This window comes from Macrotis lagotis, chromosome X (assembly GCF_037893015.1).
Source record: "Macrotis lagotis isolate mMagLag1 chromosome X, bilby.v1.9.chrom.fasta, whole genome shotgun sequence".
Taxonomy (NCBI): domain Eukaryota; kingdom Metazoa; phylum Chordata; class Mammalia; order Peramelemorphia; family Peramelidae; genus Macrotis; species Macrotis lagotis.
This window is the reverse complement of record NC_133666.1, coordinates 185,915,841-185,943,117: the sequence shown is the minus strand read 5'-3', so window position 1 is coordinate 185,943,117 and position 27,277 is coordinate 185,915,841. Positions and strand designations below refer to the sequence as shown.

At 35.6% G+C, this 27,277-nt stretch overlaps 1 protein-coding gene across 4 annotated transcripts in view; it reads left to right on the top strand.

Annotated features, from left to right (window-relative positions):
• The window catches only part of PAX5 (paired box 5), a 356,088-nt gene that overhangs the window by 145,937 nt on the left and 182,874 nt on the right, over nt 1-27,277 (top strand). For 2 of the 4 annotated variants that reach the window (XM_074203322.1, XM_074203323.1), the window contains exons 7-8: nt 7,888-7,944; nt 11,925-12,054. In XM_074203322.1, the coding sequence (XP_074059423.1) occupies nt 7,888-7,944; nt 11,925-12,054 (187 nt within the window). The remainder of the gene's footprint in view (nt 1-7,887; nt 7,945-11,924; nt 12,055-27,277) is intronic. The other 2 variants (XM_074203324.1, XM_074203325.1) reach the window with 1 other exon arrangement.

Sequence of the window (27,277 nt, the reverse complement as noted above, 5' to 3'; positions counted from 1 at the left end):
GTTCCGCCATGACAAGAGCTCATGTTACTTTTACCACAAATGTCCACATTGATTCCATTTTCATAAGAAGATAATTTCCTGGATATTTTTTTCTCTATTTCTTTCAAGAGAGATTGAGTCTGTTCTATCCATGTGCTTCTTTGTGTTCATATCTGTGCCACTCTTCCCTCAGTTTCTCTTATCTGCTGTCATTTATTATCTTTTACTCTCTCCACCCATTTCCTGTTCCCTCTCCATCCACATCAACAAAGCCAACCCTTTTCATGGGATTCTGACAACATGACACCTTTTATGGAAGGTAAACCCTGGAGTTGCCACCAGCTTTCCAACCTCTAAAGAGCTCTTTCCAGGACCACTCCAGTCATAAAGGCCCTCAGCATTGTTTTGATTTAATCTGTCCTCCTTCTTTAAGAAGACCTCCAGATTTCATCCACAAGTGTTCCTGTTTCTCTTTGCTCTTTCATATAGATTTCGTTGTTAGCTTGGGTTGTATGAATGTGAGTGTGGGCCTGCGTGTCTGTGTGATTTACTGAGCTATGGCCTGCCACATGTCTTTACAATTGCAGTGCCCATTTCCTGCTGAAATAATTTCTACAAAGAGTAGCTCCTATTACAGGGAGAGAAGCACAGACGTCATGATTTATTATTATTTATGGTCCCAGGGCCTTGTTTATGCACGATGGCTTAGGTGCACCACGATAGAAATGCCATTATGCAAATGACATTGAATGTCCTTACTGAGCCTAAATAATTTTTGTGTTGGACGATTAAACCTCATCTGTTATTGATATGGGCTGCAGTCGGGCTATTAAAGAGTCCCAACAGTACTTACTCCCAGTAATGGGAAAATTGAGAGGAAGAGGCTAAACAATTGCCTCAAGTGTGTTGTGATTGTCTGGTAGGAGTGGAGCATAACCAGCCCCCTGAATGGGAATCGTGTTTACTACTTAGGGATAAATAAAGAGGGGAGAACATGCAATAAATTACACTTTTGATTTGAGTCGGGTGCACTGGAGAATTTGCGTCCTTTCGATTTATTTATTTATTTATTCATTCATTCAGGGGGGAAAAGACCAGAAGTTACCAGGGTTGGTTCCCATCCTGCCTGCAGCTTGGTGAAGTGGGAGGGGAGGTGACAGAGAGGAGGGGGGTGGGTAGGAAAGAAGGAGGGAGCCCATCCAATCTTCTCAGTGAACAAGGGAGCTGCCTCGTCACTGCTCCTTTCTTTCTTTCTTTTTTTTTTTGACACAGCTGTGCAGTCACATTTTGATCAGTGTTGATAGCTTATGAATTCCAAAATTGACAAAATTTACAGAAAAATGAGGATAATCCATCTTCCTTAGCAGGCTGTCAGGAGCTGGCCGTACTTCATAATCCTCAATTACAGATGCTATTTTCAGACATTTACATGCAGATATTAGAGCAAAATGAAAATGAGAAACAAAGAGAGAATGGAAATGCAGCTATTTATATGTATAAAAGAAAAACAGGTAAATTTGAGGCATTTAGATTGGATTTGGGGATCCCTTTAGAAGACCAGAGAGAGACTGTGTGTGTGTGTGCATGTGGATTTCAGAATGAGACCATGAGACAGTCAGTACCCAGCAACACTAGGTATGTAAATTATCTGAAGGTTTGGGTTAAAAAATAGGTCAGTTCTTCAAAATCTGAATAAATGGGCTAATGCTAAGGTGCACTGGATGAGTCTTATCATTTTAGGACATACCTGGGAATTACCTTCTGATACCTGTAAGAATACAGGAAAAAACCCCAACTCAGCTATGAAATTATAATAGAATTTTTTAAAAAGGGGAACCTTCAGAACATGACCATTTCCAACTCTTGAAATCTACTTCTTCAACAAGGTTCTTTTAAAGGTGAGACCAAAATTCTGAAGAGGAAAAAAAACCAGGAACTCATTGAGCTTTATTCACATATTAATGGTCAGACACATGGTGAGTTATATTAATAAACTTTTAAAATAGGATATAAATGATAAAATTAGAGGGAGAGAAGTCATTTTATATATTATCCAATCCCTTATCAGTTCTAATTCTGAGGAGATGAGTAAAGGAGGGGAGATTTGTAATGAAAATGCTCTTCCCATTAAATTTGAGACAAAATAGCCTCAATGCTCTTAAAGCAATATATAGTACTATGTTTATGAAAAGCTGAGGATATTAATTAGAACTGCTTTGGATGAAAGACTCCCAACCATATCCAATGTTATAATCTTTCCTTCTTTGTGAGCTTGACACAAGAAGATCATGGAAACTCTATATGGTGCTTCCATGTCTACCATTATCTTTTAACCTTTGTTTGGGGGAAAAAGCTCTTTCCTAAAAAAAAATGCTAACTATTTGGGGGCCTATCTGGATTGATTGGGAATAGAGACACTGTTTAGCTGCAAGAAAGAGAAAAGGAGTAACTAGTTTCACAGACTGCAGGAAATAGACCTCAGTGATAGAGTGCTCGGTGTCCTTTGCTTTGAAAGTTTTCATTTAGGATGAAAAAGAAGATGCTTTCCTATTGATGGCTTCAGTCTATGTGTTTTGCTTTGCTGGGAAGAAATGAGAGAGAGGAGTAGCCAAAATAAATATATGAGCAAGAAGGTGGTGGGGGTGGGGGTGGATTAGAATAGTACTAAAAATGAAATTAGTTAATTTTTGGAGCAGTGGCCATTTCTGTTCACAAATCAAACAACTTCCTCATTTAAGTAAGGACTTCTGATTACTCAAATAAATTAGCATGTGTGTCTGATTCCCTGGCATGAAATGCAAGACTTTAACAAGTGAACATCCTTGTGAAATGCAAGCATCCTTTCATTATCTGAGCAAAATCTCTTATTCAAATAAACATCTGTAAATAGAAGTGTAAACAAAAACATATTTAATGAATTTGTCATCTCTGATCAAGAAATATTCTTTGCTAGATGATGCTCTCTACTTTTTTAGAAGGCCAGAGGTGGATTTTGTTTATTTGGTTTCTCTGACAGTACAACATGGTGTTGACCATACTCACTTGTGCGTCATCCTTCAGCTTGCCATTTGATCATTCTCATATTAAATTTTGCCATCCCTAACTCTAAAAGTAATTCATGGATTTCCTTTCTAATGAATAAAATTGCAGCCTCTTTCTCATTAATATTTGGGTTAATCCCCTCAATTAAATATTGTTTAATAAATTGAAGTAATTTTCTTTCCCAAAGGTATTTTTTCACATTAATTTATTAATAAATGAAATCAATAATAAAACAAAGACATAAAATATAGAATATAGTTTATAATATTTTGGGCTATCTGGAAAATCACTTGACTCAAGTGCTCACTGTAACTGGTGACTTCACTTCTAGAGACAAAATTTCACCAGTCACTTCATTCAAGGTGCTGATTTCCTCCTAAGAATTTTTTTTGTATTTCTCTTGAAGATAAAGGTTAAAATGTCTCTTAGAAAATAAGCTATTATTTTTGGGGGTATTCATTTCCTTTATCAACAAAAACAGTACAGAATATACTGTACCTGCCAGTTCCTCAATAATACCTTATGGAATTTTCTGTATAACACATTAATTAATACAGTTCTGGCAAGAAATAGGTTTCTCCTCACCTTCTTTCTCTTTGTCTTTCCTCATAGATTCTTAGTTCAACGATAAACACACATATACTTTCCCTGACTTCAAAGGGAGAACACGTCATAGCATGACATCTTTCAACTGATTTACAACAGTTCACACATAGTGCTTTTTGGGGCACCTTTCATTTTGGCTCTTAAAGATACATTAACAAAAACTGTACTTTCTGTGGAAGATCCAAGTGAAACAGGTGTTTTTACACTAATAGATGAAATGCTCTCTCTAACTTCTTCCTGAATTATGCTCATAATTTCATGAATCAATCAATAAGTGTTCAGTAAATATACACAATGCTCTAAATGATGGTAATACAAAAGAAAGACAAAAACAGAATTCTAGTCTTCAGGGAGCTCATAACTTAAGGGGGAAATAGCATGTAAATAGCTATGTACAAAAAAGATAAATACTGCATAGATGGGACAAATAAAGATAGTTTAGAATTGAAAAGAATAAAAAAAATTAGTAAAGCATCACCCATATACTCCATTGTATTTTTTAATGATGCCAATACTATTTCAAATTTATATTTATTTCTTTAGTATTTACTCATATCACTGGGAATAGAGGGAGAGATTAGGTGGGAAAGGGTGTGTGTTCTCTGCCCACTGGTGAAAATTGGTGTGCAGAGAAGGCTGGGGGATAGGTCAACCATGGAAAAATGCCAGCAGCCTAGGATTTTTCATTTCATACATCATTCATGGCTGACTGCAACAAATGGAAAACCAATGGAACAGCCTTCCCTTTTGCCTCTACCAGCAGCCTTCTCCATTTTTTCTTAAGAGAGACAGAATAAATCCAAAGGGAAAGAGAATATTCTGAATTAGTTCTTGCCCACTCTGAGAATTAAAATGAAATTAAAGCTCATTGAAGAAGGAATATCATCCTCTATTTTTACCCTCACTTCCCCCAACTTCCACCTCCCTCCACTTCCCTCACCCCTACTTCAAGCTTGATTCTTTGGTAACACCCCTTAGGATTTTTTCCATTTCTATTATATTTAAAGGAAAGAAGAAGATATTTATGTCATTGTTGAGTTACTTATCATTTCTGGTCCTCCATTTTCTTTGAGTTAGACAATAATATTAAAAGCATCACTGGGTACAGAAAGAACATATATCTTCCATATCCAAGAAAAGCAAATAAAAGAAGGAAGAAAGGAGAATATAGAGAAGTGAAAAATACACTTTGGTTCTCATTATTGGAGAATATATTATACTTTCACTAGATTAGAAATTGGATCAACTTTCACTTTCTAGCCCAAAAGGTAATGCTGGTGCCAGGTATCCTCTCAAAGGAGACCATTCCAGATGACTTTCCTTTAAGACCATATAAAGTCATACCCTCCAAGATATCTTCCCTGATCTTCAGACCTTCCCACAAACCAGTACTGGTGGTGGATAGGGGAACTACTCCATAACCCACATACTTGTCTTTGGGCTGTCCCTTTTATTGGTACAGAAATGGTTTCAGAGCATTTGTTTGCATTTCTGTGCTGCACTTTATCATGTATTGTGTATTTCAGTGCATTTTATCCTCATTCTTTCCCTCTCACTAGGATATAAACTCATGTGAGAGAGGACCATGTCTTATTTAAATTTTGTATCCCCTCCAGTGACTTGGGTGGTGATCTGTATACATAGGCATTTAAGGAGATATATGGAATAGAATTGAATAGGCTGGCTTGGGAAGTCTTAGGTAAGAAAAAACTGGCTTGGGGAGCTAAAATAACCTTTTTTTTATTGTGCTCCTCTGATAGTTACATTCTATTGATTACCTATGGAGGTTAAATTTTAGGAGGAAATTTTAGGATCTCTTTCTTAAGCAAGCATTTGTGAATCAGCAGGAACTGAACTTTACATTTTTTTTGAACTTTACATTTTAAGATGTGACTTTTACCTCAGGAGGAAAGAGAGAACAGGGCAAAGCATAGACTTTGTGTTCTTCCTTCCTCAGAAGAATTCCATATACTGATTTTGGTGGCGCAGAATGATTGTACAATATTTGTGAATCTCTAATATTTTTTATTTTGATAATTTGATGAAGGGATGAACAATGAGTCCCAAGGATCCAAACTCCTCAAATGATATTGTGTGACTGTAAAGCCCTGATAATATTATTTGATAGTTCTATTAGTCCTTCCCATCAAGGTGCTCAACATATTCTATAACTCCTTATCATTCTTTCAAGAAGGGGAACTCTATCCTTGGCACCATGGAAGACTCCCAGGAAAAAAGAGGCAGATCCCAGGAATATTGCCTCCAGTTAATATTCATTTGAATTTCTGATCAGCTGTCTTCTGTGTTGGAACAGAACATGGAAGAGTTTACTTGGAATGGTTAGCCATTCTTTGGCTCACATTCTTCTCTTTCTTTCATGACTTGTATTTCATGACCAGGTGGATTAGAAAAATCCAATTTTTAATTAACTTAAATAATCCATGACCTAATCTGGACCTCATTTGTGTCCTCATTTGTAAAAATTAAAGACATGAAATTAGATGATCACTAAATTCCTTTGCAGTCCTGACATTTTTATGATGATGTTGGATTCTTGTTTCTTCCCATCATAGAGTAGTAGTACAATTGTTATTAGTTTTTTTAGCATTAGAGAATGTAAAGGTACTTTAGTTTTCTTCACCAAGGCTAAAAAACATTACTTTTTAAAATGAAGTTTTTATACTCTTTTATATGTTACAACACATACCCTGAGAACAATTAAATTAGTCTGGAGAAAGACACCTGGATTGACCTGGAAGGAAACTCTGGTTTTCCATATTATTCCTTCCCTCCTATTTTTCAGCATAAGTGTGGAGTTATTAATGGGGTAGAAAGTCAGTCATTTCATCTTTGCAGTTCTCCTTGGAAACCTCCATCAATATCTTTGAAATCATTGTAGAAAAAGTCAGAATAAAATTAGTATCAGCTAAATGAAATCTTTCCACTTTCCTGTGTTTAATTTGTGAATATTTCATAGAATATTAAATTTAACTAGACTGCAGGGTGTTAAACGTGAATATTCCATAATACTGAGTGTGGTAAGATGCTTTGAAAAATGAGTCTTTTGTGTCTAGCACTTTGGCTCTGAGGTTCTAAAAATAGAATCTTATAAAATGCTTGGGTTTCTTATGGGGAAAAGTAGAGGTAAAAACAATGACTGATCTAGTTTTATACTAATTTGTCCTGTTGGCATGGTGTCCATATCATTCAATATATATTGAGCATAGTATGTGTTAAATCCGTAGATATTGCTGATTTAGATTCAGAAAGAGAAAGAGATGCTTTCTCCTAATAAGAAATGAAATGAGAGGTTTTTTCCTTCCTGCATGGTATTATTGAGATATGCTTGAAAGAAATTAAGTATCATACCTTAAATAACTTTGGCAACATTAGAACCAGATTGTTTCCTCTTTCATCTTTTGGAATTTTGGATAGCTTTTCTTCCTATAGTCAGCATTCAAAGGGCCAGGGATACTTATTCCCCAGCCTCTAGCAAGACTTTATATGGAAGCTACTTAGTTACTTTGGAAGCTACTTAGCTCCTAAAATAGGGGACAGGAACATTTTGAAATTCCTGAATTGAGGCACTTGGTGATGTTGGCAACACATGTTCTTACCCAGAGCAGAAGTGAAAAATTCATAAGGTCATGAGCTGGAAAAAGACTCTTTGCTACTTTACTCTCCTCATTTTTCAAAGGATGAAACAGACACAGAAAAGGAAAATGACTTGCCCGAGATCACCTGAGGAGTAAGGAAAAAAAAATTTTAACTGTCATCATCACACTTGAGAATCACAGGATTGTCCCAAGTTAAAAATATATTAAAATTTTAAAATCTATTTTTTACCAATCATAAATGACATGTCTCAAAACCCAAGTGGATGTCTTATTCTCTTCTTGGTCTTAGCAAGTTTATTTATTGACCAAGTTCTGGAGGAGTCCCCATCCTTCTCTCTTCCCCCTCCCCCTCTTTGTCTCTTTTTTCCATTGGTTGATGCCCAGTAGATGAGCATCCCTGGGAGCCCCAGTATACAGAGATGGTTATGCTTCTCTACCTGTAAATATAGTCAGAGGAGAGTTGCTTGATTCCAGGTGGGCTGGGAGAGGGTGTAGGTGGAGAGAATGAAAGAGACAAGGAACCAGATAGAGGAAAATCCCTTACATTACTTAGGTAATCTTTTTTTTTTCTTCTCACTGATCTCCTTTTATATATCTTCCTTCTCACATGTCTGTGTTTTTTTTCTCCTCCATGCTATGGCAGTGGTGCTCCATGCTGATGAGACAATACTTGGTGCAACCTCAGACATTCATTTTTCAGGTAATTTCTTAGGGTCCAGCTCACACTTTTTTGGGTATTAAGCTGATTGGCTTTTCCTGATGAAGCAGGGGTGTGTAGATGAGGTTTTACCTGTAAGTCCTGAGTCCAGTATCCAAAAAGGAAAATGTCCAGGTATTCATTGACTGTCCTTTTTTCCTCCCTTATCCTAAATATAAACTTTTTTGGGGATGGTTGAAAAAAAAAAGCAGGGCTCATGGCCATGCCTCAGAATAGAAGAAATATCTTTACTAGGTAGGTATTCTAAGGAGTGGATGGTGAAAAGAACCTGTTTTTGCTGGAGAGGGATTAATGTTAAGTATTTGTGAATTGCTGAAATCTCTTATTTTAGTGATAATGAAGGGATGCACAATGTGCCTTGCTGATCCAAACCCAACATATGATAATAAAATCACTCCAAGATCTCTGGGAAATGGGACCCAGAAAATAATTGTGTTTTAACTGAAACAGTGTGAAGAGAATTGTGTACTCTGTGTGTGTCCATGGATCCTTGTCATGTGCCATGTTTAGTCAAATAAAGAAAAACATGTGAGAATTACTGCTGTCTTTAAATACATAATTAAATAAGGGCATCCTTCACAGTCCACCTTCTGCTTCTGATATCCATACCTTTCCTTCTTGTACATTCTTTGTTCTCTTGTCTGTAAAAACTGAAATTTCTATTTGGAGTTCATATGAGGAATATGCCTGTTAAAGATCAGTGAAAGGAATTAGGCAGGTATTAGCCAGGAGAAGAGAAGAGTAAGAGGAGCTTGAGAGTTGACTTTAGTTATATAAAGTGAAGTCTTGTGGAAGAGGAATTAGACTTATTTTCTTATGCCTCAGATGGCACAACCAAGAAGAGTGGGTAGAAGGGAGAAAGGAAAAATTGATTTGGAAGTGCAAGAGTATTTTAAGAGGTTCCTCTTGAAGGAGATATGCAAGAAAAGGGATTTTTGATTAGATTAAGTATTTTTTGGTCCCTTATAGCCCCCAAAGTCTTTGATGATGTGTGCATCCACTGAACAATCTTTGGCACACTATGCATGAAGTCTAGAGAAGACTTTTTGAGGCTGAGACTGAGCATCAGAGTCATTGTGGTTGAGATGTTATTCTGACTAGCAGTGTTGAATGACTTATGTAGTAGGGAATATCAGAGGACAACCTCAATTTTTTTTAGATAAGACTTCATAGCCTGCACATTCTGTGAACCAGTGTCATTCAACTTAAGGAAATGCATATCACAGATGACCTTTGTGCTCAAATAAATTTTCAGAAAATAGAGAGATGACGTCATGCACAGTGAAAAAATTAGCCATAAGATTGCCACATCCTGGCAATCTTTCTAGCAGCCTTCTCTTTCCCCTCAAATTATTCTCATTTTCCTGTTCTCATACAGATCTGAAGAGAAATGGCATTATCAATTGGTCTGTGAGATCCTATTCTGCTCCTTCGGTTGCTAGACATTTAGTATATATACCCATACATGTGTATATTTGCATATATACATGTATGTACAAACATACATATATACATACCACATGTATATCAAATTTCTAGTAGCTGAAGAAACCAGAATAGTGTCTTATAGACCAAGGATGATGCCATCCCTTTCCAGAATATATATATGTATATATATATATATATATATTTATATATATATGGAGAGATGCACATATACCTATAGATATATACCCCTCTCTGCATTTGTATAGATAGATATATAAATATCTATACATATATGTATAGATAGAAATATATACATACATATACCCCCTCCACATGTCTGTCTGTCAATCAATCAATCTATCTATTTTCCCCACCCCCATCATTTCCTCTAGGCTTTTCTTCCATTTTTTGTCCTGACCTGGTACCTTGTTGGTGGTGGCTCTATCAGTTATTTCTTTTTGTTGCCTATGGGCTGTCAGGTTAGTTCTTGCCATGTTTGTAATAAAAATAATAATATCTTGTGTTTGCATGGTGTTTTGAAAAGTGATTAACATGGTCTCATGTGATCGATGCTTAGCAGAGTGTCTGTAATACAGTAGGAATTTAATAAATGTTAGTTGACTGACCTTACAGTGACCATGAGAAGTGGGTGGTAGGAGTATTACTGTACTGATTTCATTAATGATGTTCAGGGGAATTAAGGGTGTAAAGCAGCTACGTGGCATGATGGGTAGAATGTTGGACAAAGACTCAGGAAAACCTGAGGTCAAATGCAGCTTCAGACATATAGCTAGTTGTGTGACTGTGGGCAAGTCACTAAAACTCTCACTGTCTTAGTTTACTTATCTGTAAAATAGAATAATAAAAATAACAATTGTACCTGTATCCTATATTTTACATATATACACACACACACAAACACGCACAGCATTTTACCAACCTTAAAGTTCTTGAAAATGCTAATTATTTAAAAGTAATTTTTCCTCAAGGATCCATAGTCATATAACTAACAAATTAAAGAGGAAGAACTTAAGTCAGCTGACTATAATTTAGTCCACTACTAGGTAGCACTAGTTGCTTGGTAGTTATAGGAAAACAGGGCTGTTATAATTCTCACAATTAAGACTCAAGTGTAGATTCCCCCATTTCATATTTTAGCAACCTGGAAAGCTATATCAAAATGGTTAATTATTTTCTGCAGCTCAGGGCACATCCAGCAGAAAATTTGGCAGAATAATTTTTTAAAAAAGAGAGAGATAGAAAGAATATTATTAGTATATACTTTGATATCTCCTCCTAAATACCCATAATCAGGTGTGACCCATAAACCTCATATAGATCATTATATAGATGATGTTCAAAATCTTACTATGCTGAAAGGTTTAATAAGATTTACATGATCCTGTCATTCTTGTGCTTTCATTTTGAATGATGGCAAATTATCAAGTACCCTTTGTTGATGGCATAAGTGAAATCAAACATTCACAAAAATTTCCCTGGAGTGACTGGAAAACTTTGAAACAATCCCACTTGGGGACTATTTTGTCTTCCTCCTTACCTCTCTTTTTCTAGTTTGTTTTCTCTCATTACAGAAACTTATTTAACTGGAGATAGGATTTCAAGTGTGGGAGTGATGGTGGATAGAGAGCACATTCTTACTTGTAGTTTAGGCTTCTTTTGAAGTAGGAAAATTCCTGATTGGTAACCCTGTTATCTGCTCTGAGAACCATTCTGACAGCTATTTCAATCCTCTGGGACTCCAAGAAGAAGACTCTAATTTCAAGACCTTGGTTTCATAAAAATAGCTTAGAGAAGGGAGACAGACTTCATAGAACAAATTCCTGTTGGGGCCATAGAAATGTTTTTAAATAAAATTCACTTTCTTAAAATTTTCAGCAAAGTATGGCCTGGTTGTTTTTTAAACTTAAAATGACCATTTGCCAAATCTAATCTCAATTCACTAGATAAAGAATTTAGTCCTCTTAATGGAGTAAGAACAGCACAGGCAGCAGCAACTTCTTATTCATTCACCAGTTCAAGGAGACACTGGTTGTTGCTGCCTATTTTATGACCAACACCAACTCTCCTCTCAGCGGGAGACATGGATCTCTTCCAAAACAACCAGCCCCCCTTCTCTCTTTCATGCTGTGTTTGCATACAGTAGTGAAAAGGAATTTAGTTTGATGGACCATGAAAGATACCAGAGGCAAATTTGAACCGAATCATGATCAACTCATGTGGACCCAATTATTTTCTGCTAAGTTCTACAACTCAACACTGACTGAACCAAATTTACTGTCTATTTCCATGAAACTGGTCAGTGAAACTCATTTGCTTGTTCTGTTCCATACACAATGATCTAGGACTAAAATTGATTGGAAGTGTGAAACTAAACGTGTTCTGGTTTTCTTATATAGTGGGATTTGGCATTGTGGAGGAATTTTCCTGGTTTGCTTAATGGCAGAGTCCAAAAGCACAAAACTATAGCTCTTCAGCTATTGTATTGCTGAGGTGTTTTTTGCTTAATTTTTCAGACCACAGAATACTCGGCCATGGCATCGCTAGCTGGTGGATTAGATGACATGAAGGCCAATTTAACAAGCCCTACGTCCGCAGATATAGGGGCCAATGTCCCAGGGCCACAGTCATACCCCATTGTGACAGGTAAGAAATGCTAAAGACTGATGTATGTTGCAACCAAATGGATTTGCTGATTGAGTGGGGGAAAAACACGGCAGCATTTTGGTGCTTATAGCTGTTGGTAGCTATTTATATTATAATAAGGTCATAAAACATTGGAATGCACATGTGGATGGGAGGCTATTCTCTCTAAAGAACTCTTGGTCTTGATGTGAGTTCATTACTTATTGTTCAAACAAGGCCAGAGGAGATACAAATCTAAAACTTAGATTAAAAAACTTGCACAAAACAGTAACTGAGTCTTATTATGTAGTTGTATTGCTGTTTATCAGAAGATTCTTTAAATGGCATCATGTCTGGAATAAATGAGGTTGGTGTTTATGGGGTTTGATATCAGTAAAGATCTATTTAGGTCCTTGTTTCTTAGCCCTATCATGGTAGAGAGTGGCTCACTGATAAGTACTCTTTTGTATATGGTGGCTCTTAAATCATTGTGATTTGTTCAACTGCTTATTAAGGGGCTATTAAGAATAGAACTGTGCATCAATGAATTACCCAGAATGCTTGAGCCCAGGTGTTGTATTCTAATTTTTCTCTTTCCTTTTATATTTATACTTTTTAGTTAGTTTTGGCCCAGAGATTCCTGTTGTGCAAAATTTCTTAACTTGGGCTTTTTAAAAGAAATATTGTGATACTTTGAATTTGTTTTTGTAAGAAAATTTTTTAAAACTATATTTCAATATAACTGGTTTCATTCATAATCCTATATATTTTGATTTATGCATCTAAAACATTTTTCCAGAAAAGGGTCCATAGGCTTTATAGATTGAAAAAGAAATCTATAACAAAAAACAAAAAATCCCATTTCATTGGGACTAAATCCAAAGAATAAGATTGATGAAGGAGGGGGAGAGATCTACTTGTGCTAAAAACATTTTAGCATCTTATTTGTAGTAGCAAAAAAAAAAGATGGGAGAATGATACTTAGGATCAGCAATGTAGAGAAGGTTAGACAAATGTAATTTGTGAATGCAAATGAAATATTATTGTGCATAAGAAATATCAAATATTTGTATTATAAATGTATGTTGTTGGAAGGCATAAGAAAAAATGCAGAGTAGAAAAAAAAGAGTTCATAAGCAGAAAATTTTGGAGGGGACTCTGAAAGGCTTATGTAAAATATGTTGGACTTTGTGGACTATGTGTTTGACTTCTGAATGATTTGTGCAAGTGGAGGAAATAGCTCTCTAACAATTCAATTTCACAAATATTTATTAAGTGCCTACTATGTACTAATACAGTGATAGCAGCAATACAGAAACAAGGTCCATAGAATCCATCACAAAAGGAATACCCAAAAAGGAGAAGTATAGATAATTGTAGAATATCAGTGACCACTTTGCAACTAGGCTGAAGATTCTTTTCCTCCTGACGCTGATTTATTTTATAATTTATGTTGTCTCACATGGTTCCCTAAATGTCTTTATTCCAGGTTATCAATTCTGTGCCTGTGGTTTGTCACTCTGCTTTGACTGACCTTTCCACCTTAAGATGTGTTTGTGCTATATTCATGAAAGCATGATGTAGAAAGAGTCAGAAAGATCTAGGGTTAAATCTGGCTTCAGGTACTTACTAGCTTTGTAATCTGATGCAAATAACTTCTCTGAGCCTCAGTTTATTCATTGGTAAAATGGGGATGATAATCCAGTCATCTAGTTCAATTCTTACTTGAAGTATGAATTCCCTTCGCAACATCTGCAGTATACTCTCAGAATGGTGAAGTGACTTGCCTGAGGTAACATAAGTAATGTGACAGAAATGAGATTTAAACTCTGATAGTGTTACCCCAAATCCAATGCTCAAACCTTTGGTGAAGTAGTTGTTATTACTGTACCTCATAATCCTATGAGGATCACATGAGATAAGAGATACAAAATAATTTTCAAACCTTAAAATACTATACTCAGATGAGTTATTTATTATTATCTACAGAATGAAGAACATTGAACTAGAATTTGAACTCACTAGCTATGCAACCCTGGGGGAAACAAAAATCCTTTTTGGACATCATTTTTCTTTTCTTGTATAATGCTTATATCTATCACACAAGATTATTGTTAAGAAAATTGCTATGAACAACATAAAGGATTCTATCAATGTAGTTGTTATTGAAAATATCATCATTCTTCAGCTAGTTCTTATCATTTTTTATCAGGTTCATATGAAAATGGTTCAAAAACAAGTTGCTATCTTGCTATTATTCCATTTTTTGTGTTCTGTTACCCAGGTAGATAAAATAATTGCCTTTTTTGTCACTGAATAAATTACAAAACTTGTCAGTTATCATTTATTTCTTTATCACCTTTCTTTTTTAGGTAATCTAGATAGAAATGTCCCCTCTTTGTCTTAAAAATCATACTTAGTTCTATTCAGGAGTGAGGACAAAGGAATTAATGTTTGTCAGCCAGAGTGACTTAAATTGTCTGTCTTAGAAATGTCATTTTTTAAGATAATTTTTCCTTGACATTATTGTGCTGGTGGTATGTTTTAAAAAAAAGAACGTTTCTCCATGTGAACATGAATACTCTAGAATTTTCACTCTATTTGGCTCTATTTATGTATCTGCAGACCATGACTAAATCATGAGTGTGGAACTGAGTCAAAAGCTTTGTGATAAGAAAGGAAATGTAAATGACCCTTTGGGGGATGGGGAAGATTATTCAGTAACCATCACGTAAATAATGAGTTGCTCTTTATAGCCTTGAGACTTTGAATTCTAAGTGCAAAGCTTATTAGTCAACAAGTCAGCAACTATTAAGTTCTTATTATGTGCCAGTTACTGTACTAAGTACTGTGAATATAAGATAAAACCAGTTCTTACTTTTAAGAAACTCACAATTTATCTTTTATCATAAAGTTTATATAGAAATGATCCTGCAATAAGTCACTACTATAAATTTTTAACATTTAATATTCTTTTGACTATTGCATAGGTGAACAAATAGCTGTTATTTATAAACTTGAGTGCATGATAGAGAATCCTCTATAGATTTAATGAAAACATCTCTAGTATAACTTCAGTGGTAGACAGCAAAACAGGAATGATACCACGTGAATTTGACCTCTAATAGCTTTCTAAGTTTTGAAAACTTTTCATCTCATGTAATTTAGAGATTATAATTAGCTGGTCTGGTGACATCTAATTAAAAAGGTTGTACTTAGTTTTTATGAGTCAATGTTATATTTGGGTGGTTGTGACCAACAATTTGATTTGTGACAAATTATGAGATTTGTCTTCTGTCAGTATATGATAGACAGCAAGCTTCTTAAGATTGTATCTTGGTAGGCATTTGGTAGACATTAAAATTTTAAAGTCTGGGACAATGTGTTGCACAGTTTCTGCTATTTCCTGAAGTAACACTGATCAAAATTCCATTTCTGGTGGCAATGACCTGGACCTGAATTGGTCATCTTAAACTGCTCCATCTTCACATGACTTCATCCTTTGATTGCCTCTTTGTTGATATATCATTGACTGAATTTATGCAGATGTTGCAAATAAAGGGCTTGTGAATTCCTTGCTTGGATCATAGTAATTTCATAGGCTCCATACTGATACAATCCACTTTCAGTTATATTTTGCTTATACAATGACACATAATGGTTATCATTCTTGACTACTGTTCCATGAAGTAATGTTTGTTTGTTCTAGTATTACTTATATAGATTTTTGACCTGTTTATTTGGTGCTCTGAGAATGTCTATTAATCCTCTTCTTTCTTTTCTTTTTTTGTGAACAAATGTTAATTTTTAGTAGTTGCCTAAAGGGGATAGGCCTGTGTTTTATTAGCATCACAAGGTTTTTTGTTAGAATATTTTCCAAAAGTGTTATGGTCCATTTTTTGCAGTTACAAAAGCACACATTTACATCAAAACTGGTATCATGTAGGTTTTAATTGCTTTAAATATTTTTCTTCTTCCCATTCATCTTTGAATTCAGGATGCTGGTATGTCTTAATATATTTGGTTAGAGGTTTCTTCTTTTCATCTTTATGCTTTCATGTGTCTTGTCTGGAGAAGGCTAAGGCATTTGTAGAAATTGCCTTCATCCATTGGCTCAACAGAACCTCTGAATTCGAGCTTGAAGCCTTCACACTCTATCTTTCTTTGGTACACACTATGAATTTCTTGAGATGAATGAGATTAGCTGTTTAATATGCTTTTCCAATGGAGTCATATAGTTTGATGTCAACCATGTAAACCAAGTGATTTATAAAGCTGTTTGGGTTTGACTCCCACCTTAGCTTGGAAGTCATACTCAGATCTAAGGAAAGATGATAAGGAAATCAAGACTAGGAAGAACCATACTAGTCTTAAACTAACTCCCCCCCCCAAAAAAAATGTCACATGTTCTAAGAATATTTCTTGATATTATTTATATTAGCAGCATGTTTTAAATAGAGAAAAGTTTTCTATGTGAATTGTCTTACATGAACGAGTCTGGGACTGAAGTTTTGTGATGATCAATATAGACAATGTAGCTATTACAGTGCTTTGGGGCACTTATTCAATAATTACTGATTCAGTGATAATTTTTTTTTTCCTTGTGTTACTTTTTGGTACATTTTTTTCTGTATCCAATATATCATTTTCTGTGGATGTCTTGTATAAAGTTATCAATAAATATTGGTCTAAATCAACTGAAACTATTTTCCCCAAAGTTACCAGTAATCTCTTAATTGCTCAAAATAATTGTCTTTTCTTTGTCCTTAACATTCTTGACCTTTTTGCAGATCTTGGCCTTTTGTGATCTTTCTCTTCCTATCTGTGTAATCTTTCCTCAGTCACCACTCCCATGGATTCAACTATTATCTTTATGTAGATGATCTCAGATTTATTTCTTCAGTCCTAATCTCTCTCTCCAGAGTTTGGTATTTCCAATTTCCCATTTAATATCTTGAATTTGCTGTCTTGTAGACATTAAACTTGACATATCAAAAACTGAACTCATTATCTTAACCCTTCAAAACTTCCCCTCTTTCTAATTTTCCTATTACTGTTGAAGAAGGTACCACTATCTTCTCAATTATTTAATCTTGAAACCTAGGAGTCATTCTTGACTCAACACTCTCTCTCACCATCCATAACCAATCTGTTTGCCATCATAACATCCCCTCCTCTCCTCTGATACTGTTAGTATCCTGGTACAAGCCCTCATCTTCATACCTGGTCTTTTGCAATAGAGGTTGATATTCTTGCCTTAAATCTCTTCCCAGTTCAGTTCATCCTTCACTCATTTGTCAAACTGATCTTTAAGTTCAAGTTTGACCATGTCACCCTCCTATTGGGTGAATTCCAGAACTAAATATAAAATCTCCAGTTTGGCTTTTAAAACTTTTCATAATCTAGTCCCTTCCTACCCTCACAGATTTCTTAAACCTTACTCCTCTTCTCTAGTTTCAGTGATTCTGATCACAGAGTACATTGCTATGTCTTGTGTAGATTACACTCTAGCTCTCATTTCCACACATTTTTTTTAACGGGTTTTCCTCCATGTCTAGAATTCTTTCTTTCCTTAACTGTCTTCTAGTTTCCCTGATTTCCTTCAAATTTCAGAAGAAATTACCTTTTGCAAGAAGCCTTTCTCCTTTCTACTTAATGCCTTCCTTCTGATATTATCTCCAATTTATCTAATATACACATACATGCATACATATATATATATGCGTATGTTTGTACATATGCATCTTGTTTGGACATGGTTATTTGTATGTTGTCTTCTCCATCAAACTGTGAGCAATTTGAGAGATGTTTTTTTACCTTTCTTTGTATCCCCAATTGCTTAGCACAGTGCCTTATCCAAGGTAGGTGCTTGATAAATGCTTGTTGACTGATTAGTAATTATTTATGTCACACCTTCTGTAAGGCAGAATCAAACTTGTTTCTGAGAGAAAGCTGATAAAAGATTCTGAGCATAATTTATGTACCCCTGGGAAGTGTTTAAGCCAGTAAATTCAGATCTTATCAGTCTCCATTCTAGTTTTGAGGAGGTTAGAGTTTCAGTCATTGTTCTTTGATTTAATTGTTCCATCATTCATTGTATTAATGGTCCTTGTTTGATACAATTTGTATTTTTGTTGGTTTAAAATTGGGGGGGGGCATAGAGATGGCTAGAAATTCTCCTCCTTGGGGGATTCACTATCTAATTTTTTGCTTTTCAATCCTCTGTGGTAGTCTTTGCTTAATGCTAATTTGTTTTTGTTCTTTGTATTGTTTTGAATTTTTGTTATCATGGTAAGATTTTAACTTTTGGTTTTTGTTGCTGATTAAGGGAGTAAAGAATTTCTGGTTTTCTAGATTCTCTTCTGTGAGTTTCTTTTTTGTTTCCTTCAATTGAAAAATCTGGTATTTTGCTTTATTTGTTTGTTTAACTATATGTACTATTAGATATCAATTTAATCTTTTAGTGTTTTCCCCAGATCTCCAATTGTTTTTTGAAGTAATTTCTGCTAGTGTAGTGTTTGATGCCTGTCCTTTATAGCATACCTTTCTTCCTGTTTCTTTTAACCATGACAACTGCTGCTGTGTGACCTGTTCTGTTCGATTCCTGAAATGTTGAACACTTTCTGTCAAATACTGTTGGAAAAACATTTTTTAAGGACCTTCTATTGCCAGGCACTGTGCTAAATGTTTTACAAATACCTCATTTGATTGAGAATTATGAGAGAGAATATTCATTCATGATGATGATTATATCATAATGTCAATTATTTTTTAAAAATTACTCTGTTTTGGAATAGTTATTCTGCTATTTGAATTCATGTCATCGAACTCAAAAAGTTTTTTGAAATTCCAGTCCGAGTTATGTTCATCTCCTTTTCAAAAGCATTTGAGACATTGATGTTTTGTCATCCATTTTTTCTTTAAGTAAATATTTTGTTTCTTAACATTTCTAGTATGATTCCAGCAATTCTAGGACATCATCTCATATTTTGTCTAATCTAGGCTTAGTGATGAAGTTCTCTTTTGTAAGGGCATTTCACTGGTCAGCAATATTTTGTTTTCTAACCCAGAACTGAGAGTATTGAGGAAATAAACAGAATGGAATATTTACTTGAAACTTGCAAGATCTGTTTCCAGTTTTTTTTTTTTTGCTAGAATACTTGCCTAGGATGAAATTATTTATATCTTTAGTTCATTTTGTTCACAGTTATGGCCTGTCCACTCTAGTGGTCAATACCACCTGCCCTGAAGCAATTCCAACAAAGAGGACACTGGGAATTTCAATTTATTCAAATTTTTCAAATAATAAAATATGAAATATTTTGCAAACTTTAAAGTGTTAAATAAATATTGGCTATTACATGTTCTAGTCTATCTTACCTTCTTGTTCTTTTTTTATGCTATGTTCCACCAAAGATGAGAATACTAGTGATCCCTCCAGATATAGGCCAATTCAGAATTTATGTACTTTCTATAAGGAATTCCCAGAAAATAATAGATTGGCTGAGGGAGAAAAGGGTGTACCAAAAAACTCAATGGAATAAAGAAGGTGCTTTACTCACTTGTCAGCATTTCAGAGTTTTCCTCTGCAACACTTCATAGCTACCATAATGATGCCAGAACATACCAAGTTCCTATATTGCATCATCCAATCCTTCATTCACCTACTTTGTTTTTCTTCCCATCTCTGCCACCTGTCCCTCCCACTAAATGGACAAGAGGCTAAACTTTAAATTATTGGGTTTTGTAGCAGTAATAGTAGCAGTAGTAGAAGTGGTATTTTAACTTATTTATGTGTTCCCAATGTGGACTGAGAGGGAACAAAGTGATAATGTTTCTTGTCTGCTGCTAATTTGCCTCTCAATTTTTCAAGGGAGGTATTGTAGCTTAATTTTCAGCTTAAAATATTGCTTTGAACATAGCTCTCAGAAGATTGGTTTAGAGTTATACTGAATTTTGGGTGTATATAAATACTCCTGAAACACGATTTGGTAACAATGATTGTGCTGAGCACACTGACCAGAAGGTAAAGATGCTGGATGATTTTATCTGAATTTAATGCTGAATAATTGACTTCAACATTAACCAAACCTCTCTAGATATCACTGAGTAAATAGCAATTGCATCTATTATTGACTCCAAAAGAAGTCTTGAATGGCTCAGTGAAGAGCTGCTGAACGTGGAGTCAAGAAAACCTGAGTTCATATTAGGCCTCAGATACTAACTAACTGTTTGACCCTGGGCAAGTCACTTAGCTGCTTCAGTTATCTCAATTGTAAAATAGGGATAATAATAATTCTTATCTCCCAGGGTAGTTGAAAGGATCAGATGAGATAATATTGTAAAAACAAAGCAAAATCCTGGCACATGGGAAAAAACTTATATCAATGTTAGAATTTGTTAATATTGAATGAGATAATATTTGTAGAGCAAATTTGTTTCTGGCATAAAGCAAGTGCTTAATAAATATTTGTTTTCTTTCTTCCTGTTAAAATAATCTTTACCCACAAATATTCCTTCAAGGAATGACTATCCTTCCAGTCACCAAATTCATAGTAGTTATGACTTTGATTGTCATCTTTATGCAGATGTCTCCAAAATTAATATATTCAACAGTTGATTTTTTAAGTGCTAGTATTTGTATAACCCACTCTCTATTGGGCATTTCAAACTGTATGTCTCATAAACAACCCAGATCTAACAGGTCCAAAACCAGAATTCAGTATCTTTCCCCAAAATCTTACTCTGCTTCCAAACCTTCCTATTTCTAAAGGCATGACAATTCTTCTAGCCTCACAGATTCACAATTTCAGCATTATCTTTGATTTCTCACTTACTCCCATCCCACATATCTAATTGTTTGCCAAATTTTGCCATTTATGCCTCTACAACATTTTTCAGTTGCATTCCCTTCTTATTTCTCACAGGACCACTAATTCAGACCTACATTATTTTGCTTGGGTAACTGCAAAATGAGTGTCCCTCTCTTATAGTCATCTCTATTCCTGTCCATCTTCCACACCTCTGATGTGGCAACAATATTATGCTCCCTTGTCTTCTTGTGGCTAAATATCTGCAGTTTGCCATTGTCCTTTCTAAAATATGGTACCAAGAACTGGACATAATCATATGGATGTATTTTGGCCAAAGCATAGTATTATAGATCTAGACCTGAAAAGAATGTCAGAGGCAGCTTAATTTGATCATATATATATATATATATATATATATATATATATATATATATATGTCTATATTTCTATATTGGTATCAGTATACAAATACAGATGAAGAAATTGAAGCACAAGCAGGTTAGTGACATGCTTAGGGTAGTCAGAGGTCAATTCTGAACCCAGGTCTTCTGACTCCATGGCCAAAGTTTTTTTTTTCCATGCTACTATACCACCTTCTTCCTTAGCCCTGGACATTATCTTTCTTTTAATGCAGCTTAAGACCACAAGAAATTTCTTGGCTACCATGACTTAGATTGATCTGGTGATATACTCAGCCTTTCCAGTTTTCTTTTTTCCTTTTAGATTAACCTCTTTATATTGTACTTGTGAAACTGAGTTTTTTAAATTCAGCTGTCAGACTTCATAGTTATCCTTATTAAATTTTTACCAAAAATTCACTGTTGGCTAACCTTTCCTTCCACATTATAAAGGCATATAATATTTCCTGGAATCTTCCTGGAATGTAGGTTTAGTTTAGATGACAGCCTTGGGAAACTCATTCTAACCTGAAGTCACAGGAAGATGTGGTTCCTAGTTTACCCAGCTCAGCTCCATCCTGGAAATATACTGCTTTCACTCATTGTTAAAAATTCAAATCAATCAATTAATTAACAAGCATCTATTAAGCACATACTAAGAGTCTTTTATAAACTATAAAGCAAGTTGTCCAAATGTAAGCTGCCATATTGTCATTTTCCATGTCATCTGGATGGTTTTGTTAGAACATGTCATTTGGAACAGTAATTTCTCCCAAAGGTATGTATGATAATTGGCTAAGCTGTTTATTAGATATTTTCTTCAGAGGATATAAGTCCTTGTAGTACATAGTTCTCTGAAAGACTAAATATTTGAGAGATGGAAGGAATCACTGAGGTCATGCAGTCTATCATTTTACAGATGAACAAGGTAAGGCCTAGAGGATTTAAGGGACATGTTCAAAATCATACAAGGAGTGGTGTGTATCAAAACTGGGGTTCAAACCCATATGCTCTGTTAATATAGCTCTCTTTCTATTATTCTCAAGTGCTTATTGAAAAAAGTTCATAAAACAGATTTCTTATTAAAAGACTAATGTTTAACTAAATCACACACACACACAAAAGCATGGTTCTTCAATCACTTTTACTCATTGGACCCCAATCCTCCTTAAAGTACAATAATTCATGAATTTTCTAAGCTCATTCTAGGTCTCACTTTGGGGCTGAAAAGCACCATATCATAGATGAAGATCTAGAAATATTGTCCCAAGAGTTTGAGAAATGCATTTCATTGTGACCAAGAAAACTAATCTAGCTCTTTAGATAGCCTGGGATCTGCAGTTCAAGCTTCAGCAGGTTTTACGAGAAAGTCTTGGACCATGTTGGGCTTTCATCCACAAATTGACCTAAGTCGAGTTCATATTGTGATTCTTCAGTCTTTAAGTCATGTCATAAAACAATTTAATGCAAAGCAGTCTGGTAGTAAAGGGGCTGGGTGAATTACAATCCCCATTTTTCATTTCCCCCAATTGTGATCTGGGGCTCATCACAACTTGCAGGAATATAATGTCAAAGCTTCACATTGCAATTGAGGGAATATGGGGAGAGTCTGAGCAAAGCTCCCTCTCCCCGATTGCCTTGGGGGGTGGTGGTGGTGGAGGTTAGGACTATAATGATATGGTTTGTGGGAACTGGAGCACTGCAGTCTCAACCCTGGGTTCTTTCCCACTCTTTTCTCTTTAAAAAGAGGAAGGAAATCGGGCTAAATGATGCTGAAAGAGAATGTCGATGACAGTGCTCAGTACCGCTTCATTCACTGACTCCCTTGTGTTATGGACTGGCGACTAAACATCTGATTAGAGAACAACTCGATTTCTCTCCATCGTTTTTATGCCACATTAAATATTAAGTTAAAAAAATCCCCGCTCTTACTGCTCGCTGCCACGGTTCATAAGCGAGCTCTCCATTTGCAAGCCAATGACATGTGCCCAGCTCATTACTGCTGTAGTCAGCAGTTTCAGGGCAGCCCTGATTGTTACTAATTACCTGCAGATGCATTTTCTCTGCTTCGGTTTGCTGACTTCAGCTTGGTCGCTATCACTCTGAGAGGACAAAGTGGCGCAAGAATTGACACCTTCACCTGGCTCTCCAATGTGGGAGAGGCAGATTGACAAATCTGGAGGCCTTCCTGACTGCTACTGGAGGGAGAGTCAGTTTGCATTAGGAGGTCCGGGGCCGGAATGACTGGACGAGATTGTCGGCTGGCCTGACCAAAGAGCCAGATGAGAACATTTTGTTGTCTTCCTTTCAACCCCCATGAGGCAACCATGGCGGCAGCTTTGGGGTGAGTGGCTATGGTTTGAAAACAGTGACCTGAGAAAAGAAGAGAAGTCACAGCATTTGAATGGTGTAAGGAATTTTGAAGTTTGGAAAGCAACCGTTTTTCTCCCCTGCTCTCCTCCTTTGCACACAGGGGATCGTAGGAAATCTATTCCAGATTCGATGGACTTGGTGAATTTAGCTACACTTACTACCTAGCACATAAGCCCCACAGTGATCTGTTTACTTTTATCAGTCAGACAGGGGACACACTCTATTTCCCCATGTCTATGATGCTTCCATATAATTAATTTTGAGGCCCAAAATTTGAAAAAAAATGTATTACATAAAGTTATTGAACTCAAGTTTTATTCATCATAAAATTCATACAACTCCTCATCACTGTCAAAACTCCCGTCTATTAGCTTGTCCTCATCTGTGTTTGAGGCCGAATCCCTGTCTTCATTCCTATTATGGCATTCGAAATGCTGCTCTTCTTAAATGATGTGACAACGATATCAATCTTGAAATCCTGGGACTGTTTGAAAATCTTTTCTGAGCCTTTTCTGGGCAGAATGTGGCAAAACATAACCTAATGTAGTGGTAACAAATGCAAAACAATGAGCACAAAAACAGCAAGTGAGAAAAAATGGGAAATGCAAGTAAAAAAATCTACTACTATCTAAAACGCTTCCATTTTTTAGACACCAAATTTTTCAGAAAAGGGTGCATCTTATACACAGGGAAATACAGTAATAAGTTCAAAGCAAAGGTATGGCATGAACTACCATAGTGAAAATTGGCACCAGAACATTCCCCATGTAAACCTTGGATCTACTCTCCAATAAATATACCCACCATCAGTGGGAAGAGTGGGCACACTTAGGGAATATTTGATGTGGAAGGATGAATATGTAGGGAATTCTAGGGTTGTTGGTCCAATGTCTTCTGTTGATGTCATCATGCTGCTCCTATGGGGCCTACTACCTAATAGCCTTTATGATGTGCTTTGTGGGTCATGATCGCATGGTTGGTCTCTGTAGTGGCTGTTAGACTCTCACTGCATATAAGATTGTAAAGTTTCCCTGGAGTTTCTGGTTTCAGCAGGAATGTTGTGATAAAAGAATGCATATTCTACATAAGAGGAGTAGTGGACTTTGCCAACATTTTTAAAAATGGAATCTGAAAATTTAAGTGCTTCAAAAACACATTAAATTTTGGGGGCTTTTAGTATCTTTAATTATAATCATTTAGTTTTAGTCTTTTAGTTCTTTCAGTGAAGGCAAGAACTCATTACAACTGGGCAAAAACCTGCCTATTTTCTATGCTGAGTGCATTTTTTTCTCTATTAGAGTCTTGAATCTAGGAGCCAAGTTTGTTTAGAACACAAAACAAATGATTTGCTAGATAGGGCCTATGGACATTTAATGAACTTTTGAACCTAATATTCCTGGGTCTGAATCATAGTCCATTATCCCAGAAAACTATCTGACTTAGTGTTAGAAATTTCACATTCCTTTTAATATTTCTGTATCCTCAAACCCATGAAGAGAGGGCATGATACTAACTTTGTACAGGAGCTTCATGGATATTTCCCCTTATAAGATTTTTCCATACTCCCAAGTTCCTCCGGTCTCCCCTTTAAATGAAATTAGAGGAAAATAAGAACAACAAAAATAGGTGAGGCTTGGTTTTCTAACTTAATTCTTCACTCTAAATTTCTGCCTTTATTGTGTATAGGATAGATAACAAAAAACCCTTTCAGTGTTAAGCTTTCATTTATTCCACACTTCAAAATCTCCTTTCTCTCTTCAGGTTAGTGGCAAGGACAGAGCTAACACATTGAAGGCATAACTTCCATTTTGTAATTAAGTAGTATTTTTTTTGTGATGTACTGGAAAAAGTAGAGACTATTATTGTGAATAGAGAAATAAAGTGGAATCAAAAGTTTAGCTGGAGAAGTTTGATTAAGATGATGTAGTTCTCCTAAAGTTTTATTCCCCAAAGTGTAACACCTTTTATCCAACTTGATTAAATAAAATGCTATTCATTGAGTACTCTTCCCTCATTCTTTGTTAATAGAGAAGCCATATCTGTTTCACTGAGTGAGATGTAGCCTGACTTAGAATTTTACTGGCTGTTTGCTAAAAGGTTCTAAGAACTGCTGACTGGAAAGGGGAGTCAATTGAACCTAGAAATTCGTTTCTAGTGAAGTGCTCATAACAGACCTATTGAGAAAACCTAATAGTGTTGCTAACACCTCTCATCATTAGAGTGGATAAAAGTAATTAGTAGGTGACAAAAGCTTTCCAAAGGCACAGGCACATCTTAGGAAACCACATGCACATGTCAGGATGAATAAGGAATAAAGTATACCTTCTAAAGTGGGACAAAACTTGTCAATAAATTCAATCTTTGTTCAATCAGGTGTACAATCTACTTATTTTTCATTCTTCAATCTCTATGACCAGAGGTGTGTTCGTAAATGTTTAACAACCAGCTCTCTGGGGGGAAAAACATGTTTGCAAGATGTACTTTTAAATTTAGTTTGCATGATTAACATTTCCTCCATCACTTTCTTGAGTCTAGGCAATTAACCAAACAATAAATCACCCCAATTTATAACATTTGCTCATTTCTGAGGTATAAATGTTCACACTGAAAATTTAACACTTACTTCCTGAGAGCCTGTCTGAGCTGGCTGCAGTGCATCACTGTATCTACTTACATCTAAATTTACAACACTCTCTGGATTATTTACTATTTTCTTCTTTTTTTTCTTTTGGTGTGTATATGTGTGTGTATGTGTGTGTGTGTGTGTGTGTGTGTGTGTGTGTGTGTGTGTGTGTGTGTGTGTTTTACAGGCAATTGGAGTTAAGTGTCTTGCCCAGCCTCACACAGCTAGTAAGAATCTGAGTCAAATTTAGACTCAGAACCTCCTGACTCCAGGGCAAAATTTCCTTTTCCTGCATCCACTTACAATGATATTTTCAACTAATGTCTATGTGATCTTCCATTTAAAGATAATTCCAAATTATATTGTCATTGAGTTCCAAGTATCTCCTGAAACTTATCCACCTGATTCTTCCCCTTCTCATCTCCTGTATATGTCTAAATCCAACAAACTCAACAACAGAAAGATTCCAAAAAGAAAATGAGCAGGACCCTTTCAGAAGCTTATTGAAAAATATCTTTTTGAAGGCTGGGGGAAGACACTTTAGAATGGTGATTTGTTAAATTTCCTTTAGTGAATGAGTCAGGCTACTAAAAATTACTTTCATGAGATTTAAATATGAATAAATTGAGGTGACAAATAAATATTGATATACTTCAGTTCTTTTAATTATGTCTGACTCTTTGTGACCCCATTTGGGGTTTTCTTGGCAAAGATACTGGAGGGATTAGCCATTTTCTTCTCTAGCTCATTTTACAGATAAAAAAAAAAACTAAAGTAAACAGAATTAAGTGACTTTGGTCACATGGTTTATAAGTGCCTGAGGCCAGATTTGAACACAGGAAGATGAATTTTCCTGACTTCAGGCCCAGCACTCTATTTACTGTTCCACCTAGCCACTCTGACAGGTAAACAATTCTATTTAATAGGTCTCTGTCTAAAATGTCTTGTGTAAAAAGTTTCTGGCCCAACATTCTGTTGCTTGTTCAATTCAAGACTATTATTTCTTTTTCTAGTGAAATTATATTAAAGGGGATACT